This window comes from Melanostigma gelatinosum, assembly GCF_949748355.1.
Source record: "Melanostigma gelatinosum genome assembly, chromosome: 5".
NCBI classification, from domain to species: Eukaryota; Metazoa; Chordata; class Actinopteri; order Perciformes; family Zoarcidae; genus Melanostigma; species Melanostigma gelatinosum.
In genome coordinates this window covers 27,906,738-27,928,744 of record NC_136638.1, presented here as the reverse complement: position 1 = coordinate 27,928,744, position 22,007 = coordinate 27,906,738, and the positions used below count along the sequence as shown (strand labels likewise).

At 43.6% G+C, this 22,007-nt stretch overlaps 1 protein-coding gene across 1 annotated transcript in view; it reads left to right on the top strand.

The window, feature by feature from the left end:
- LOC306777937 (transcription factor COE3-like) overlaps positions 1-4,758 on the top strand; it is a 124,239-nt gene extending 119,481 nt beyond the window's left edge. Inside the window, exon 14 of the mRNA XM_079269243.1 lies at positions 642-4,758. Coding sequence (XP_079125369.1) covers positions 642-673 — 32 coding nt within the window. The 3' untranslated portion in view covers positions 674-4,758. The remainder of the gene's footprint in view (positions 1-641) is intronic.
- Positions 4,759-22,007: the final 17,249 nt, after the last annotated feature.

The following is a 22,007-nucleotide window of genomic DNA, read 5'->3' as shown; positions in this document are numbered from 1 at the left end:
CCGTAATGATAATAACTCTTTATTTGTGACATGTGGAGACCTGCTGTTTGACACTCGGACGTCAAAGTTGATCCATAACTTTTCTGGTGTTTTGTTCATCTTATTGAATCATGTTTGTCCCTCACTGAGTCCTGACGATGACAAACATCTAATAATTCAACTTGCTTCAGACGCGAACAACATGTTTCAGGAGTGTTCTTGCAAAAACAAGGAGAAAACTGTCCAGAAAAATGAATAAAAAATACTATTTGGGGAAAACAGACATAAAATAAACACAAAGACACATTTATTATACGTTTTGTGTGATGAATTAAAGGAAACCTGGTTTCTTTGTAACTTCTGCAGCGTTAATTAAATAAACGTAAGTTGTACTTAAACCTGCAAACAGACTGATACTGAATGCTGTCCCATTTTAATGAACTTGTTTTCAGAAAACGACACTTGTCGGGCTCAATAATGAGCAGAAATAATGATAAGATGACACTTCTTGCAGAGAAGCTTCTTCTTTGACGGAGCGTTCGTCCACGTCGGTTCCTCTGACATTCAGCAGAGAGACGACTTTATTTCTGCTTCTGATTCTTCTGATTGTTTTGTCGTTGAGAGAAATCAAACTGAGTGTTTTGTCTGGTCGTCTCTCTCAGCTATGGCAGGTCTCATCGTGCCCCCAATGTGAGGAGGGTTACCAGATACCGTCAGACCACCCCCCCCCCCCCCAACCACTGATGGCCCCGCCCACCTGACATGCCACACAAAAAAAGAACCTTCCCGTCATCCCCTCGACCGACCCACAATCCACCACTGCAGCAGAAGACAAAGTTTGACTCTTCATCGATTAGTTTGACCGCCAGTCGACGTCATCGTGGAGGTGAACTGTGTGTGTGTGGGGGGGGGGGGGTGTCTGCAGGGTGTGTACTACATGTTGTGTTGAGTATTAGTTGTGTTTGACTTCAGAAGTCTGTGGAGACTCAAACAGGTCTCGGATCAGTTTGAACCACTGTGAGACAGGAAGGAGGCGTGTCCACCGGGAGCTTCTGGTCACTCATTGGCTAACAAGTCAATCGGGTTTGATCTGGTCAGAATTAAAGGGCCAGTGCGCTTCTATATTTTACTCATTTAGTACAAATCACTGCTAAATATTTTGTTAACATAATTTTTTTCTTATTTCCTTTATCTCTGTATAATATGAAATAATGCTAAATGTTGTGTAATCTATCACAGTAACCACTACTTTATTTATTGTTAAAATCTATCTCCACTTAAATGGAGTTCTGCATGAGACGGATCCTGCAGTCGGGTATGGAGGACTCACCTGAACTTGACAGGTGAGCTTTTTATTCTCGATTTAATCCAAAGACTCAATAATGAAGAAATGATTTCATTTAATCACATTTGAAAGTTTCACGCAACAAAACATCCTGAAGCCTGCTGATTGGTTCAAGTGAGGTAACAGAACTGAATTACAAATAATAACAATAATAATAATAATAATAATAATAATAATAATAATAATAATGGATATTTGACACAAACTTTATTAAATTTAATGCAATTTGTCCCTCAAATTGCAGTTTGAGGAGAAAACAAGAACAACTGCAGACTTGATGTTCACTGTGATGGATTACACAAGAGCAGAGTGGAAACCAATGGAGGAAAATAAAACATGAAAATGTGCAGACATCATTTACATTTAAACATTAAAGCACACTGGTCTGATGCCCAAATTATTAAAATTATTCATTTAAAAAAAAGGCTACCAGTGTTTCTGCATATTTTAATTAAATTATTCCAATTTGATTAATTAAATAATTAATTGTATTAATTTATTTCACGGGAAAATCAACCTGCAGAGAGAAAATGAATATTTGTCGACATTTGGTCTGCTTCTACTTTTCTTATTGTTGCGTCACAACGAAGTTCATGCTGCACCTTTTTAAACGTCATCACGCAACAATACACCAATATTCGTCTCTGCAGATTCATTTTCTCAACACATCTCATGAGAGTATTTGGTTTTGTAGCAAATGAGCTAAAATATGCAAAGCAGCGATTCCTTTCCCGAAGCGACTCAGAACTGATGTGTGAGACGCAGAGTGACTGTTCGGTCAGTTCATGTTCCTCTCACCGGATCACAAGCTCCCGGTGGATTCTTATTTAAATCTAGAACCCGTCAGACGGCTTCTAGATTTTCAATCAGAAATCTGAATTAACTGAATTATAAATAATAATTACCCCCCCCCCCCGCCTTTAAGATTAAAGTCACATCTTCTGGCGTTTAACAAAGTTTGTCTCATATTCTAAAAAGGAGGAAAATGCAGTAATTTTCTAAAGAATGAATCGAACGTCCTGCAGCGAGAAGAACAAAAGTTACAATAACTGAATGAAGTTGAGGCGGCCCAGCTTTTTATTTTTATTTTGATCATTTCTTATTTCCTTGTTTTGGACGTCTCTCTCATGCTATTGTTTAATCCAGTACAATAGTTCTGTTTCAGGTGTGTTGAGTGGTAGATTTTAACCAGAAAAAGCTTGCAGCCGTTTTAATCACATTTAGGTACCAGATTCTCTTCTTATTCTTCTGACTGTGCTTATTTTATATGTATTTATGAAAAGTATGTTTTTGGAGGAGTTCCTTTTGTGATTTAGGCCTGAATGATAGTCTCAAATATATATATGTAAACACATTTGATGTCTTAATACCTTTTAGATATTGTAAAAAGAGTGAACAAGTGAGAGGAATTAACCCTTTTGTAAAAACAAAACAAACAAAAAAACACGTCACGACACGGTCGCCCTGTTTTTGAAAGCAGGACGTAAAAAAAACAAAAAACGCTTTCATCACTTTTGTATAAAAATGCTTTTACGATATGATATTTAACTTTTTGTAAACAGCATCATTTGTGTTTCCCCTGGTTCTTCTCGTCCTTTTGTGTATTATTGTGAAATGTATAATCATGGTTATTTCTTAATGCACTATTCTTTTGTTGGGGCACTTAATAAAGAGCAATGCATCTTAGCAAAAAGAAGAAAAAAAAGCTAAAAGTAACAAAAAAAGACGAAAGCAAGAGCGATATGCACCGATATGTTTTTTTTCCTGCCGTTGGGAAACGGCAAAAAAATCCTTGTCATGTGAAATTTTTATATTTCAGAAGCTTATAACGATCATAATATTCCTCCAGTCTTTACTTTTGGACCGAGCGTCTCTCTTGGTTTCGGTGTTTCGGAGACGATGTTTTATCTTAATATTGGACCCGATCCTCTCGTCTTTGTGGGTTTTTTTTCGTGAGAATGAACGATTTAAAAACAGGCAGCAGATTTTTAAAACGAAAGGTTTTTGGGTTCACTGATCTCAAGGAGACTTCCATGGACGTTGGTGTTGTTGTTGGTGGTTCCGTCCTCGTCGTCGCACACAATCTGGATCTTTTACTGATGCAACTGAGTTCCTGTTCTGTGATCAAAACGTTTGGAAGAATCAAAAGTCGTGTTTTTCATGCCTTACGATCGACAACGTCTCTTTGTTTGACAAAGTTTGAGTTCTGCAGCGGATTGTGTTTTATTTAAGTCTCCAGTCAAACTGTGAGAACTTCTTTTTTTGTGCCAGACGTTCGTCCCTCAGGTTCCCCAAAAAACAAAGTTTGCATCATCAGCACTGACCTGAAAGAGAAGACGTTAGCAGTTAGCAGTTAGCCTTCCAAACAGCAACGCACAGCGCCCCCAACCCACAGAGGAAGGAACTACAACCGTCTCTAAGCATTACTTCTACGGCACGTAAATATGATTCAACATCTCACAAACACAAGAAATGACAATAGAATACATTATTCATTTACAAGATTTGGAAATCAAATGACACAAATCTCATAATTTCGACGTGTTATCGTAAAAATAAAATGTCATAATTAAAAGATCTGAATTTCATATTAATGAGAAAATGAACTTAAATGTTTCACAATTTCTAGATTTATATTTCAAATAAAAAGAAAAATAAACATCTTAGAATTCGGACAACTTTGTGTTGATATCTCAGAATGAAACTATTCTGAACTTATCGTCTGTTTGATCAGAATCTCTTATTTCACAAGAAAACCATCAGAACAGTTTCAAAAGTCTGTAAAATGACGAGACAATGTTTCTACATTTAGAACATCTGCATGCTACAGTCACACGAATATTAAAAAGGTAAAATGAAAAGAAGACGTGAACTAACTCTCTGAACGTCTTTGACGTGAGGGAAGGATTCAACTTTTTTGACTTTATGCAAATCCAGCAGGACGTCAGTGTCTGCACAACATCAGCCGGCTGGTGGTTGAACATCTGTCCAGTGTCTTTAGGAAAAGCCATTTCTTTCAGCGACACTAATGAACTGCAGCCGGTGAACACACCTCCGTCTCCACCTTTCGAACAGCTCGCTGTCACCGTTTTTTATTTCATTTTATTTCGGTCACAGTTGTAGAAAGTTTGCTTCTCACCGTCCTGGTTTTCAGCCGAGGTTTTAAAAAAACTGCAAAATATACTTTTTTCGATGTTTTACTTCAATGTGAAAGAGGGCAGAGGTACTGCATCTTTGTGAAATATGAAATATATCATCAAAGTATATCAAAGCACAATGTTTAAGTAATGTCTTTAGAATACAAACTAAAGCTTTCTTTGGTTTCCTGTCTCTGGCCATGCTGTAAATAGATGCATGTCTTTTTTTGGTTTTCTTCCTGTGATCCAGTGCTTTTTGTACAGAAACAGTCTAATAAAGATTACATTTGGCTTGAACTCTCAGCCGTCACGAGTCTGTTTGTAGGAAGTTAAAATGTGTCATGTTGAATGTGAAGTGTCACAACGTGATGATAAGTCAATGCAAAGAGGCCAAGAGTGACATGAGCTCTGTGTACAAACCACAGGACATGAAATGACGTTATGTTGAGTGTTGATGGAGCTGCTGCCGTGTTAGCGTAGCCTAGCACCGACAGATCCAAACTCCGAAAACAAACATTCTAACAGTTGTTTGCTTCTCTTTTAGCGGAGAGAACTAACAAAGCATCAACTCAGACTTTTTACAAAACAGCGTCATTATAAAGTTGATTCTTCTTCTTATTTAAACGTCAATTCATTTGCCGAAAGCAGTTTAAGTCCAAGTAATGAATTAACGGGAACCATGTCGCTGACATCCTCAAGATGAAGGTAAGAAAGGGGGAGAAGGGTTAAGGTGAAGAATATTGAGCTTAAATTAGCCTGTTTTTCAGAATAAAAGTTGCATGAAAGAAATGACCTGGAGTCATTTCTTTCATGTGAAAGTGACTGAAGGACTCGTGGGACAAAAACAACAACAAACACACTTTTCCAACATCCAGCAGAAATGTGCTATGATGATGAAATGATGAAACTGTTGGCGGAGGGTGAAGACGGAACGGAGCTCTGGCTGAAGGTAGAAACATCAGCCGGACTTCAAGAGAACCACGTGGAGGTTTGTGTGGAGGACCGGATTCAGGAGGTCACATGGAGGCTCGTGTTGACGGTCAGAAATCCTTCTCTTGAATCCACAGACGCACGTTTAAAGACGGACAGCTTTTATGAGCCGATGACGACTGCAGAGTCACATTTTTGTACCGTGAAACCTTCTGACGTTGACCAGATTTTACAGGGAAGCCAAAAACCTGAGTCTGAGTCCGAAGCACTGGTCAGTCATTGAATTCCCATCTGGAGCAACATCCTTGTACTTTAATGGGTTTTAAAAACAAATCGGTTGAGAGTAAAATTTGACTTTTGTCTTAAAATGGACGAAATGAAAACAGTTTTTACTGATCTAACAGACGGAAATATGTTCAAGAAACATAACAAACAGGCCTATTTATTATATATGATGCAGACTCCAGTGGTTTATTGCCTCTACTTGTTCACCTGGAGTCAGATTATCTCCTTTAAAGTGAGCCGGATGATCTTTGATGAGCTCCTGTCTGCAGTCAACACGTTGATCGACAGACGACCGTCACTGGATGACTTTAACATGAAGAGAACTTTAAGACATGACGTTTCTCAGGCAGGCTCTGCAGCATCTGCTAAGATTCCAAAGTGGATTTATTCAGGACGGACATGAGCGATAACGAGATCCTCGGACGGTGTAAGTCAAACTGAATGACGCGTCTCTCGTGTCTGTGTTCACGTGTCACTGAGCTGTGAAGGGAGGAGGGAGAGTTTAGATTCAGATCTCTTCTGGAATGTTAAAGTGAGTGAAGGAGACGAGGGCACACTGAAGCTGAGGCAACATGAATCAAAACATTAAAGCAATGGATTTTTATTTTGCTGATTTTTCAGATATTTGTTTAAATTCTTTGACTTGTTTTGAGTAGAAACTTCACTGATGTTTTCTCCATGAAGGCGGTGAAGTGTTGTAAAAGAGTGGGACAGATAGATCAGCTGTTAGTGACAGATGAACATGTCAGAGAGCTAGTTCAGGTACTGGGACCAGGTAGAGGTCAGCTGACGTGTGAAGGAGGGCAGGAAGGTAAAAGCAACGTCTGGAATGAGGGATGTGTGTGACTGGCAGATAAAAAAACTTCCCTTTCAGAGTGATAAGTGCTGAAGGTCAGCAGTGGTCTTTATCAGGCCTGTAGTTCTGAGCAGGAAGTCTGGTTTCCATCGTGGAGGACCAGAACGGGCCGGTATCAGAGACTGCAGTAGAGGGGGGGGGGGGGGGGGGGGGTTGTTGGCAGCGCTGGGCCTGCTGAGGCTCCGTTACAGGCTCAATTAACTTCCACTCCACCGTCAGCACCAGCCTTGATGAGCTGTGGAGTCGGTTTCGTGAAAACGCAGCGACGCCCGAGGCTACGGCAGCAAAACTACCAAAGAAGAACCTCTGACCCTCCATGAGTCCACACAGCATCAGCCAAAAACTGCTGCTGCAGCTGGAAGAGCTGAACATCAACCAACCATCAACTCTTATTCACAGAGAAGAAGAGCTGAACACTGAACAACTCTTATTTAAAGAGAAGAAGAGCTGAACATCAACCAACCATCAACTCTTATTCACAGAGAAGAAGAGCTGAACATCAACCAACCATCAACTCTTATTTAAAGAGGAGAAGAAGAGCTGAACACTGAACAACTCTTATTTAAAGAGGAGAAGAAGAGCTGAACACTGAACAACTCTTATTCACAGAGAAGAAGAGCTGAACACTGAACAACTCTTATTCACAGAGAAGAAGAGATGAACACTGAACAACTCTTATTCACAGAGAAGAAGAGATGAACACTGAACAACTCTTATTCACAGAGAGAAGAAGAACTGAACACTAAACAACTCTTATTTAAAGACAGAAGAAGAGCTGAACACTAAACAACTCTTATTCACAGAGAAGAAGAGCTGAACATCAACCAACCATCAACTCTTATTTAAAGAGAAGAAGAGCTGAACACTAAACAACTCTTATTTAAAGAGGAGAAGAAGAGCTGAACAACTCTTATTCACAGAGAAGAAGAGCTGAACATCAACCAACTATCAACTCTTATTTAAAGAGGAGAAGAAGAGCTGAACACTCAACAACTCTTATTCACAGAGAGAAGAAGAACTGAACACTAAACAACTCTTATTCACAGAGAGAAGAAGAGCTGAACACTCAACAACTGTTATTTAAAGAGAAGAAGAAGAACTGAACACTCAACAACTCTTATTTAAAGAGAAGAGTTGAACACTCAACATTTTTCGACATGCTATACGATGACTTCCTTCTCAATTTCATACAATGCTTTTGACAAACATATTTATGCCTTTTCTCCACTTACTATAGTAATAGTTTATAGCATGTCATTACGATGTCATAAAATAGTATTTAAAACATTTAAAACCCATAAGATATATCATAGCATGCCATAAAAATGTATTAAAAAGTCACAGTACCTTTTGTCATAAAAGTATTTCATTAAAAAGTTAAAGTATAGTATGTCATCATAACAACTAAAAGTATAGCAGGTCATAAAAATATCATACAAAAGTAATAAGTCAATAATAAGTGTAAATGGAGAGTCAGAGACTCGTATGTTTAAAGTGCTCACATTAATGTGGGACTGATTTGTTTTCATCTCGGTAGGAACCGGTTTGTTCACAGCATCTGCAGCGAGCTACGGGAGGCGAGCAGGTCAAACGTACCCGCCGATGTTGTGCTTTCAGTAATCGTTGAAGTATTTCTTAATCCGTCAGTTGAAGAGGCACTCCAGAGTGAGTGCAGGTGTGTTTGGTTTGGGGCGAGTGGAATGGAGTTATTACGTCACTGCTGCTCTCCGTACATCTGCGCTCTTAAAGAATTAGACCGTTTCCTGTGAGGTGATGATGTCATTGTGATACGACTGCAGGCCCAGTTTTACATTTCTCTGTGTGTGTGTGTGTGTGTGTTGTTATAAAGCAGTGTTCAGGACTGACAAGGTCGGGGGGGGGGGCGCTGTAAGTCATCTCACACAGGAAGAGCCCCCAGCCCGGCCCTCGTGATGACACCGGAGCTCCTCGCCAACTGGGCTCGGATCTGGAGAAGGTACGTAAATCACTGGTCCAGGAGGTTCACACTCGCCAGCCTCGTTTTCCTGTGAAAGGACAAGGTTCTGGATGAGGTTTGGAAATATGATGTGGGTCCATCGAAAACCATGTGTTGCTCAACATCCACTCCGTCAATAGAGAGAGAATAGTTCAGAGAGAGAGAGGGCCAGCAGTTTGTGCATCGCTAAGTGGGACGCCTGAAACCAATGATGCAGGACTCTGACAGACCAGGTTCAGTTAGGACTCTGACAGACCAGGTTCAGTTAGGACTCTGACAGACCAGGTTCAGTCAGGTCTCTGACAGATCTGGTTCAGTTAGGTCTCTGACAGACCAGGTTCAGTTAGGTCTCTGACAGACCAGGTTCAGGTTCAGTCAGGTATCTGCTGCACCAAATACTCATCCAGGGCCAAATGTTTTGAAGCCTCCAGTTCGCCAATTTAGTCGTCGCCATCTTGGCTTTTTTGCAGCCAGTGAACAGGAAGTGACCATATATGGACTGAGGAGGAGTGACGTAGAGACGCCGTATACGTCTCTGGTGTCGACCTGTCAATCACTGTGTAGCCCCGCCCTAAAGCATCCCCTGCTTTATGGTCTGTGTGACTCTAAATGGACCATAATGTACTAAATGAACATCATGCTGTATTGAAGAAGACTTGAAACTAGAGATTGAGACATAAACTCATGTTTACAATGTTTACTGAGGTAATAAATCAAGAGAGAAGTAGAGTCATTTTCTATAGACTTCTATACAACCAGAGGAGTCGCCCCCTGGTGGACACGAGAGAGAATGCAGACACTTCAAAATCGGCTTCATTCTGCAGAACCCGAGGTTGCCGTCTGGTTGCACCTCTAAAAACATGAGACTCATGTATAGTGCAGGCCATAAATAAGCAATGCATTCACATTTATACTTTGCGTGTGTCGCCGTGACCCTGAACCATCTTGGTACCACAAGAGCCTGAAACATAAGTCCAACTCTTCATGCTTAACAGGCCACACACACACACACACACACACACTCACACACACACACACACACACACACACACACACACACACGCACACACACTCACACACACACACACACACTGGTATGAAACGAGCCTAATAAATAGAGCGGCGGGTGCAGACTCCCCTCCCGTTAAGCACACCATCAGAACCTTGAACAGTTCCCATGAAAAGTGTTCAGTATGTGCAGGAATATGGAAAACGTTTCCTCCTCCTCCTCCTCTTCCTCACCTCTTCAGTGCTCGGGCGAGTTGATTTTGGAGGAGAGACTTTGTGCACACAACACCTCCCGGAGAGGACAAAGAGGCGAAGCACTCGAGTACACTTTACACCTGCTTCCCTTCTTCATCTGTCTTCATTTTTCTGGAGCAGGCAGGATGTTTGGCTTGGCCGCGACCTGCACCATGACTTAATCCCTGGGTGCTATTGTTAAATTTCTTCGAGCAAAAAAAAAAAAGTCAGTTTCAGGTTTCAGGGCCTGCGCTTTAACAACGTCACGTTTCCAGCATGTCGAGGCCAAATAACTCACTTATGTTTCCCTTGTAATATTACGCCAAACATGAGATCTTTACTTTGTCAAATCTGGTAAGTATCAAACCAACTGTATCAATAGGAAAACAGTTTTAATAAGCATTCCCAGGCGAGGGCCGGGGAACACCTCTCACCTGGAAGCTATTAGAGCCGACAGGAAATGGAGGCAGAGATCGAGTGCTTCCCAATAATGTGTGTCCCCCGGAGAGAGGAAATATGTAGATTCATCATAAAAACATATCTGAGAGCTCGGACTGTAACGGACGAGAGAAAAATCAGCAGAGACAGCTGGGCACCTCCAGCCCTCCAAGATAATATCGCACAAACATCTGTGGCTGCAGCGCGCAGATAGCGTTCCATCGCTCATGTCGTAGCATCTCTCCTGACAGTCAGACTGTAAACACCTTCTCCAGATATGGAAGACCAAAGACGCGAGAAAAGGTTTACAGTGTTGATTGGATACAAATTTAAACATTAAAGGCAACATTTTAAATAGTTTAGTCAAAGATTTTGACTCTGAAAAGTCCATATCATGTAGATTTGACTTCTGAAACTCAAAGTATAAAGTCAGAATAAAATGTATTTCGTAAAAATGATGTGAAAGTGCATAACAATGAAGTTTAATTATATTTGTATTAATATATGTTAACCATTGCTCTACCGTCTTACTGCTTGGAAATATATATTTATGTCCAGACATAACAATTAATGGTTGAAGACAATACTCCTACTCAGTTGTTTACATGGGAAATACAAATGAATATTACCGTTTACATGAATTGAATTGAATTTATTTGTACAGCCCAAAATCACAAATCTGCCTCAGAGGGCTTCACAGTCTGTTCAACACGAAGGCGTGCGCACTCATGAATGTAAGATGCTGCATGACTTAGTGATATTTCTGCATCTCTGCCAGTACAGATTGAGATGCATATTCTAAATGTGCTGCACACTCGACAGAAGAATGCTGCTGAAACCTGAACAACAACATATTCTGTCAAACACGTCTTCATCAGAAAACGCTGCTTTATGAATAAGAGCTCATTCAGAATATCCAGAAGGACCGTTTACAATTCCCGATTAAATTCCTAATGTTCTCATGTTTGGAATAACAGTGGAATATTAAATAAATTGCAAACGATAAAGTTGACCCCGATTCTGATTTAAACTGAGTCCAGCGTGAGACAGTCAGTAAAACACCAGAGACAGTAACTGGAGACGTAATCTGAGCTCATGGAGACGTAACAACGGTCTTTTTGTGCTGTTGGCAGCTTTGGGCTTCCACACGTGTTGTTGGCAGTGCAGCAGAAATATTCGGCCTGTTTTGACTGATAGATTTATTCTGCGTCCTTCACATCAACCGTCCATTAACGTCCATCTGAGGCGAGGCGAACCCTCCTCGCCGCCATTGACATTCCTGAGGCGAAGCGATCATCATCGGGACGGTCTCAGAGGCAGAAATCAGTGTTAATAACTCAACCCCAGCCTGGGTGAGCCCTCCATCGCTCCCTCAGCTGCTTGCTAAACAAATGGATTCAGCATGTTTAATGAGGGGGGGGGGGGGGGTAACTAATACCCTTAATGATCTCAGCAGACCAACATAAAATCACTGGCACCTGCCCAGGCCGAGCGGTCGGGGAGATGTTTTGGACAGCGGCACCACGGCGGTCTTGGATGAAGATGCTCCGGTAGAGTCGCAGATTTATGGCCCCCCACCCCCCCCCCCCCTGCCATAAAGTAGACGGAAACGGGCCACACACTGACATCACAGGCGAAATGTTAAGCGGCGTCTGGAGTAAGTGAAGTGATGACACTTCATCATCGGACGATGATCGAGAGGCAGGACGTCGTCTTCCTCTGTTTGTTGTTTTAAAACTTTATGGTCTGCTGCTCTCTTTTTACCCTTTCAAAATAAAATGTACAAAGTAAACGTGTGTTCGGTTACTTAGAAAACTGAGACAACAGCAATGTTGCTGATGTAAGCAATACTTTAACTGAAGTAGTAGTACTGCTCTGTTCACGTATTCTTTGTATATTATTTAACCTTTATTTATCCAGGATGATCCCATTGGGATCTTAAATCTCTTTTACAAGCCGCTCCTGATCAAAATGACAGCGTACATAAAAAAATACATAAAAGCAAAGATAACAAGCTGAAAAACAAAACAACACAAAAACATAAAAGTCCTGCATTGAAGATGTTACTTCAGCACACAAGGTGTGATGGATGCTGCAGGAGGCGTGTGCGTGTGATGGATGCTGCAGGAGGCGTGTGCGTGTGATGGATGCTGCAGGCGTGTGCGTGTGATGGATGCTGCAGGAGGCGTGTGCGTGTGATGGATGCTGCAGGAGGCGTGTGCGTGTGATGGATGCTGCAGGAGGCGTGTGCGTGTGATGGATGCTGCAGGAGGCGTGTGCGTGTGATGGATGCTGCAGGAGGCGTGTGCGTGTGATGGATGCTGCAGGAGGCGTGTGCGTGTGATGGATGCTGCAGGCGTGTGCGTGTGATGGATGCTGCAGGAGGCGTGTGCGTGTGATGGATGCTGCAGGAGGCGTGTGCGTGTGATGGATGCTGCAGGAGGCGTGTGCGTGTGATGGATGCTGCAGGCGTGTGCGTGTGATGGATACTGCAGGAGGAGTGTGCGTGTGATGGATGCTGCAGGAGGCGTGTGCGTGTGATGGATGCTGCAGGAGGCGTGTGCGTGTGATGGATGCTGCAGGAGGCGTGTGCGTGTGATGGATGCTGCAGGAGGCGTGTGCGTGTGATGGATGCTGCAGGAGGCGTGTGCGTGTGATGGATGCTGCAGGAGGCGTGTGCGTGTGATGGATGCTGCAGGCGTGTGCGTGTGATGGATGTTCCAGGCGTGTGCGTGTGATGGATGCTGCAGGAGTGTGCGTGTGATGGATGCTGCAGGAGGCGTGTGCATGTGATGGATGCTGCAGGAGGCGTGTGCGTGTGATGGATGCTGCAGGAGGCGTGTGCGTGTGATGGATGCTGCAGGAGGCGTGTGCGTGTGATGGATGCTGCAGGCGTGTGCGTGTGATGGATGTTCCAGGCGTGTGCGTGTGATGGATGCTGCAGGAGTGTGCGTGTGATGGATGCTGCAGGAGGCGTGTGCATGTGATGGATGCTGCAGGAGGCGTGTGCGTGTGATGGATGCTGCAGGAGGCGTGTGCGTGTGATGGATGCTGCAGGAGGCGTGTGCGTGTGATGGATGCTGCAGGAGGCGTGTGCGTGTGATGGATGCTGCAGGAGGCGTGTGCGTGTGATGGATGCTGCAGGCGTGTGCGTGTGATGGATGCTGCAGGAGGCGTGTGCGTGTGATGGATGCTGCAGGCGTGTGCGTGTGATGGATGCTGCAGGAGGCGTGTGCGTGTGATGGATGCTGCAGGAGGCGTGTGCATGTGATGGATGCTGCAGGAGGTGTGTGCGTGTGATGGATGCTGCAGGAGGCGTGTGCGTGTGATGGATGCTGCAGGTGGCGTGTGCGTGTGATGGATGCTGCAGGAGGCGTGTGCGTGTGATGGATGCTGCAGGAGGCGTGTGCGTGTGATGGATGCTGCAGGCGTGTGCGTGTGATGGATGCTGCAGGAGGCGTGTGCTGAAGCTGCTCGATGATGCTCTCACATCACGGCCACGTGCACATGTGAGGTTCCTCGAGGTTCCGGGTCTGGAAGCGTGCGAAAGCATGCATTGTGAATGTGGAGTTCATTTTAATAACTTCACATACTGCAGAGAAGCTTCATCTAAAATGATACGTCATCATTTATTCCTCGATTATATTTCGTTTTAAAAGTGAAGTGAGTCACGGCGTCTTGCCTCGGCGCTGTCGCAGCGTTCCTCTTCCATACGTCTCATTGTGCAGCAATGTGGCAGAGACACAAACACCTGCAGGTATCTCACACAAATAACTCGATCTCATGTTCACAACTCAGATGGAGACACGTTCCCACTTGGGTATTAGCTCCATGAATCAACCTCAGAATCAAAATCCAAACGCTTCACTTCTTGGCAAAAAACCACAACAAGCTGCCAAAGTAGCCTCCATAACGCCGAGCAAGCATTAAAGGGAGAGTTCACCCCCAAATGTATGAAATACATATTGTTGCTCCCGCCTGTAGTTCTGTGTGTTAAACTCGATGGTTTTGCTGGTTGATGGTCTGCTGTCTCTGCAGTGTGATGGAACGAGATGCTTTCGGCTTCTGCCGCTCAACGAGAGAAAGAAAATGCATTTGAGGAACTCAACATCAACGTGTCTTTCTAGAACTCCCGGCCCAGAAGATGATCCGCAGACTGTTGCTTCATGTTGGGAATATGTTGGACATTTCTGAGGCGACCCGTCCCTTTGATTTGGACCATTTTTATCTGAAGCACCACAAACATGATCTCATCAGTTTCACTCTATTAGCTCCATTGCTCTGCAACACACTCACACACACACACACACACACACACACACACACACACACACACACACACACACACACACACACACACACACACACACACACACACACTATAAAAGAACTGGGTAGTTGCTTCAAACAGAACGGTTCAACACAGTCACATGACTCACAGTGAGAGGTTTCCCTTCACAGGAGAAGTCCAGACGAGGAACAGGAAGTAAAAGTATTTGTTGACTCTATGAAAACACAGAATATGAAGGTTTTTTATGAAGGTTAGAAAGGTTAGAAAGTAGATAAGTGTCTCAAAATAAAAAGCGCTGGACAATAACTTTAGGATTGAATACAACAATCTGTGTGATAGTGTTTGAACACGGAGCAGCTTTAAAACTGAAAAGCATCTCTTCTGCTGTGGAACTGAACATTGTGTTTCCTCTTGTAGCACACGATGCTAACGGCTAACGGCTAACGCTTCTGTGCAGAAGTCGCTCTCGTGAACTTCGCTCATCGATCTACGATTATCCTGCTGCACCGGATCAGAAGGAATCCACAGGAAGCTACGGCCTGGTTCAGCACCACTGACCGGTCCATCGGAGGTCTGCATCAGAATCATCATCGTCAGAATCATCTTCATTCATACAGCACATTTCATACAGACCACGTAGCTGGAAGAAGAAAGCATTTACCGAGTGTTACATCCAACAGATGAAGACGAACTGGAAAGAATTTTGCTTTTAAAATGACGAATATAAAAGAAAGTCTGCGAAATAGAAATGTTTTTACGTGATGCTTGAAGAAGTTTAAAAACTGTTCATATTGCTTTGCTGACTCGGTGAAATGGAGCCGGACAAATCACAAAATAAATCGATAAATCTGCTTAAAGAAACTGCGTGGTGGTTTCAGAGGCGTCCACAGCTTCAAGATGGCCGCTGCATTCACCTGAAGATGAACCCGTTGAGTTCCCACGAACACAAATGCATCTGACGAGCAGCTCCACCATCCGTATCTGTCCATGTGCTGTCCATTCGTTGCTCCTGGGGGGTGCAACGCTGCGCATTTTATGACCTTTAACCCCCCATTTTACCGTTACAGCAAAACTACAACAAAAGGATTAAAAAACAAGAAGAAACAGGAACAGGTCGGGTCATTGCTGGTATGCAAGTACGAAACACATTCTTATCTTTGTAATGGTGAAATAGCACAATATGAATGTGTATCTGTAAACAGGAAGAGTTGAAGTTAAAAACACTCTCAATTCAAACATTTAAATTGCCATCATCTCGTCATCACAAAGCTCGTCCCTCTGGAGTTCGTGTGGAATCAGTCACAGGCCTGACCGTGACAGCGGTCACTCATCCGCTCCCTGCTGCTGTTGGTCATCAGCATTTGACTTCATGAGTGAAAGAGAACTTGCACCAAAGAGATACAACAGACGTGTTCATCATAACGTCTCTGTGAGGAAACGCTTCTTTTCTTTCTGCCACGCTGACGTCACATGAGCTCCTCTCCCGACCCGAAGGCTTTCCCAGCATTTCCTCACGATGAGAAGAAAAGCAGCGCTTTGCTTTCAGACACAAGCTGAGGTTGCAGCACAGACTTATTAAGGGCGGTGGACGCACAGACTTACATCACACCACTGTTTTTACAAGACAGTAGATGAGGTTCAAGTGTCGTCCTTCACACAGCGCCGAATAAATATTTACCTGCAGTGCGTCTGATTCCGTCTGTCCGGCGCTGGCGCTGCCCTCATATATTTCCCGCTGGGAACTGTGAAGACGCAGCCGAGATCCGGGCTGAGCGAGACTCTTATTAAAACAATGAAGCTCATAATTATCCTGGAATTCCAAAGCAGCGCTATAGTCGTAATGAGGCCACACAGGAGCCGGCTTATAAAGAATGAATGTAATAAATAAGCCATTAGATGGGCAGTAAAAAAAGAGGAGGAGATAAAAAAAAGAAAAAAGACAACAACGCTGAAAAGAGTTGAGACAGGTCGCGCTGTCTCCTGATGAGCACTTGGAGAACTTTCTGTTTTCGACCTTTCACAGTGTTTGAAAGTCCAACCTGAACTAAAACACAGAGTTCTGATGAGGTGGAAACGTTAACGTTCTGCAGGACACTGTCATGAGTTATTGATGCTTTCCTCATGTGAGATTGTTTATTGAGGTAAAGTGAGAAGATGTGTTCACTGATACACCATTTGAATTTAGTTTTAAGCACCAACGAGACCTGCTGTCTGTGATGACGTCAGCATATGTATTTGTTACTTGAACATTTACGTGTTGTTTCGTTTTTTTACCGGTAAAATGAAGAAAGCAAGTCTTTGAGAGGGGCGTGTCTCTTTCTGTGGTTGACAGTAACAAAGTGAACACCTTCATGTGGTGAACTCACAGGTTGCTGTTAGCGGCGCTGAAGAGCATCCAGCCAGACCCACGTGACCACCGCTGTGTGAAGCAGCTGATGAGCTTCTGTGTGCTCGCTGAGGTCCATGTGTGTGTGAGCTACAAGGAGGAGCCGTTAGCATGAAGCTAATCTGTGTAGCTGCTGCTTGTGACGCAACACTGACGTCGCTTCATGCAAAGATTTGATTGGTTGTGAACGTGTAAACTAAAAGACAAATACATGACATTTTGGATTTTTTAGAGGTTTATTTTCCACCTTTTGTGAATCGTTTTCCACCTAAAATTAATAATGAAGGAATTCCCAAATATTTAGCTGAAAAGGTTTTTATTTTGATGATCACGTTCTATGTTTCCCTTTAACAGTTTGTTCATCAATTCTGTGTTAATAATGAGGTCTCACAATGTGGTTGCTTTAAAATCACGCAGCACACATCCAAACACCATCGTGTTCTCATGTGTGTTCTATATATATATATATATATATATATATATAATATATATATATTATATATATATATATATATATATTGTGTTCTCATGTGCGCTGTGGACTGCTTTGATAAGGAGGAACACTGATGACTAAAACGCTTCCTCTGATAAACAATTTAAAATGTTTGTCTTTACCCACCGACGAGACTCTGCTGTTTATGATCGATCAGAAGCACTGAAGCCCTGCAGAGCCAGCAGGAGCTCCGTCACCCCAAAACACCGTCAAATGCAGCACGGCCTTCACAGCTCCGTCACCCCAAAACACCTTCAAATGCAGCAAGGCCTTCACAGCTCCGTCACCCCAAAACACAGTCAAATGCAGCAAGGCCTTCACAGCTCCGTCACCCCGAAACACCGTCAAATGCAGCAAGGCCTTCACAGCTCCGTCACCCCAAAACACAGTCAAATGCAGCAAGGCCTCCACAGCTCCGTCACCCCAAAACACCGTCAAATGCAGCAAGGCCTCCACAGCTCCGTCACCCCAAAACACAGTCAAATGCAGCAAGGCCTTCACAGCTCCGTCACCCCGAAACACCGTCAAATGCAGCAAGGCCTTCACAGCTCCGTCACCCCAAAACACAGTCAAATGCAGCAAGGCCTCCACAGCTCCGTCACCCCAAAACACAGTCAAATGCAGCAAGGCCTTCACAGCTCCGTCACCCCGAAACACCGTCAAATGCAGCAAGGCCTTCACAGCTCCGTCACCCCAAAACACAGTCAAATGCAGCAAGGCCTTCACAGCTCCGTCACCCCAAAACACCGTCAAATGCAGCAAGGCCTTCACAGCTCCGTCACCCCAAAACACCGTCAAATGCAGCAAGGCCTTCACAGCTCCGTCACCCCAAAACACCGTCAAATGCAGCAAGGCCTTCACAGCTCCGTCACCCCAAAACACCGTCAAATGCAGCAAGGCCTCCACAGCTCCGTCACCCCAAAACACCGTCAAATGCAGCAAGGCCTTCACAGCTCCGTCACCCCAAAACACCGTCAAATGCAGCAAGGCCTTCACAGCTCCGTCACCCCAAAACACCGTCAAATGCAGCAAGGCCTCCACAGCTCCGTCACCCCAAAACACCGTCAAATGCAGCAAGGCCTTCACAGCTCCGTCACGCCGGTGAAGGCAGTGGAAATTGTCCTTTTTTTTAATGGCTGCTTTGAAGTGAAAAGAATTATCATATCGCTGGAAGTATTAAAGTTCCCCAGAAGGAACCCTACAGTTTTATTAGTTTTACGGCTGCTGTCTTTTTACACATTTGACCGCCTTCCTGGAGCAAGTATAACACCAAAGTTAACGGCTAACGAAGAGAAAGTCAAAGGGAAAACTTGGCTGATTACAGCTATAACTCCTGCAGATACTAATTACCAGCGGCTGTAAAATAAGTCAAACTGGTCATCCTAATGAGTCCACCAGAGACCGATTGTTAAACTCCATTAAAAAGATCTATTCTCCGTCTCCTTTTTTTATTTGTGTTTTCCCCCCCGCTCCACTGTCATCGTCATCTTATCAAGTGCAACCAAACAAAGTCCTGTTTTAAAGGTCATGACGCTGCAGCCACCGCACACAGTCGCTCACGTCGAATTAAACCCGACAGACGAGTCAAAATGGGATTTCACGGTGTCTCGGAAAGAAGAATGCTCTTCATTAAACGCTTTGTGAGCGTGGACGACGTTTGTCTTCAGACATTTCAGGGGAGTAATATTTGACCTTAAGCGCAGGCGGCGGACGTGTGAAGTGGAATGCTTCCGTTAACGGCACCGGTCGCGCTCAAGTGCTCTCTTTACTTCAACAAGGAAACCTCAACGCAGATCGTTCACGTAGGATAAAATAAAACGTCATGCAGTCTAGCAACGAACCAAATGTGCAAAAAGCAGACGGAATAAAGAAAATGGACCGGAATATAAAGATTAATATGTAAACAGTGAGGGGAGGATGTGGCTGCATGGATATGTACAGAAACGCAGCATTTATAGGCGTTACAGGTCAAAGTACAAATATACAGTGCAGGTGTTCCTACAAGAAATGCTGATGGATTATATAAACAACATGAATACGCTGTCTACACACACACATGCACACGCTCACAGGCCTTTCTTTGTGATACATGATCTTATATTCGGGCGACTGAAGCGCTCATTGAGCTTTCATGAGCCAAAATCATCCCTCACCAATAAAACACATCATCAATGAAACACAAACATACAAACATCAGTTTGCTTCAATGTGAGCAGAATATGGTGAGGAACGATCTCTCTCTTCTGAACGGTTATATTACACATATCTGACTCAATATGAGTTCAATAACTAATAACGCTGTCTCGTCACGTCAAATGTGACGCATTACAGAAAGTTGTCGTTTTTGAATTGAGATTCTCAGTATTGTAGTAAAAACAGTGCATCGTGTGTTAAACAGAGAGATTTCAGACACATCTGGTCTCTTGAGACAGATGTTTTTCCCTTTTTACTGCTTAAATTAACAGAATTCAAGTTTGAAATGAGCTGCAGACTTTAATCCATCTCATGGATCTGCAAAACACTCCAGCTGACAAAAGCACAGGGAAATATGTAATCTCTACCGTTAATGCATTGCTGCAGCTTCCTGAATTACCCATATTTCCTGCATGAATATATGCAGTGATAAAGAGAAGGCTTTACCGTGTGAAGCCTGATGTTGCACCACGGTGTTGTTTACGCACAGAAACAATGATGAACACATCGTGTCCCATAATGATCTCCTCACGGCTCCAAGCACAGAATGAAAAGTGAGCATCGACGACAGAACAGTGTCCGTCTCCGCGTCTCGACTGAGACAGTGAAGCTTCCACACGAGGCTGCAGACAGCAGGCCGTGCTGCGTGCACACATTCTGCACTGTACGGTGATGGAAGGTGGATCATCGGGGGAGCGCGCGGCTGTTATGTTGGCAGCGGCTCGCGGCTCTATATGTGCCATCCATCGCACGAGCATCCGGGACTCCCGGGGCTGCTAAAAGCCTGCAGGGTGGGTAGAATCTAATAAAACGCACTTGACGTTTTAATTGCATTTTCCTCATCAAGGAGTAATCTGCAAGATGGTTGCGGCATTTCTGTTGAGACCAATAAGGCTGATATTATGATCAATCATTTCTTTGATAAACACGCCGACGCCCGGACTCTCGATTGTGTTCCGCTTGCATCATCTTCATTCCATGTGTTCTTGGATGGTCCCGTGTTTTCTGGTAAATAATATCTCGTGCAACATTTCTGCATTTGTGTTTGCGTCGGACTGTCAGGTGTAATGTCGCGTGGCTGGTTTCTCTCTGACAGTGAACAGTGATCCTGGACTCGGGTCCAGGTCTGTGAGTTCAGCTCAGACTGTGATAATGAGGCCCATAATGCCTTTCAATCAGCTCGCTCATCGACCCTGCATGTTAGAGACACTGCAGGAATCTGTGTGTGTTTCTGTAAAGTCTCAACAAGAACACGTTTCTCAGAAAGTGCTGCAGGGACGTCAATGAGCATCTCGACAAACAGCCAATGGGCTTCTTCCATTGGATTTGGGATTATTGCAGAAAATAATCTGTGTGTCAAGCAAACATTTACGCGTTTAATCCAGCAGGATGATCTTCACAGATGAAAACCACTTTATTCAAATGTTGAAGCGTGAATACTATGAAGGTTTATTTGTGTCTTTATTACGCAATCAAAAATCAAGTTTGTAAGTGAAAATATATAAACTGAGAATAATTTATTTGTTAGTTTTGCTTATGAAACTAGAATTTTTGGTTAAAAAAATACCAGTGAATTGATGAAGAGATGAGATGCATCAGAGTGAAGAGTGCTGTCATTGAGAGAGAACTCGTGCTTTCGATGTTTAACGACATATTCTGCATTTGATTGGCTGTAGAGTTGTAGACAGGATGTGATTGGGGACGATGGCCAGTGTATTTCTTTGCCGTTACTCAGATCGAGGTTATAACGTCCACTATGAAGCAGTGTCACATTTTCCACGTCACATTGTGAAGAAAATGTGGAAGAAATCAGGGACAGACTTCGGTTTCTTTGCGGCGACAGCGGTGTGAACAGATCACTTCAAATCTGAGAAACAAACAGGAAAGAATTTGGATTCACCAACGGAAACGTTGGCAGGACGACGCTGAAATACAACTACACCCAAACTGTGAGGGAAAGGAGCTCACAGGCGAGGGAGGCTTTTGGGAGGATCACCTTTCTCTGCATAGGATTGCAGATACGTTGAACTGTGTCGGATACACATTTGAACGTTCACCAGGAGGCTACATGTGATCCTCTCACACTCGCACTAACACCCTGAACTCATTGTTGCCTGGAGGAGTTGTACGTGAGAACGCTGATGTCACAATCATTCTAAAAACTACACCCGGCCAGCTCCCGCGTACAGAGCCTGAGTAACCCGAAGAATGAACAGTAAGCGAGTAGGCGTGTAATGAGGTCCAATATGCAGCTGGTGCAAAACAAAGGAAAGAACAAGAAGACTTTTCATAAAAAGGAGAGAAGAAGAGACAACCTCATACAAGCTGCAAACATCTGGAAGTCTCTCCCTATTCCTCACAGTTTAATACATTCAATGTCTTTCATGGCTCAACACTTCTATGATAAACAAGTTTTACAAGCATGGATCTAAAGGTGCTACAAATTCTAAAACACTT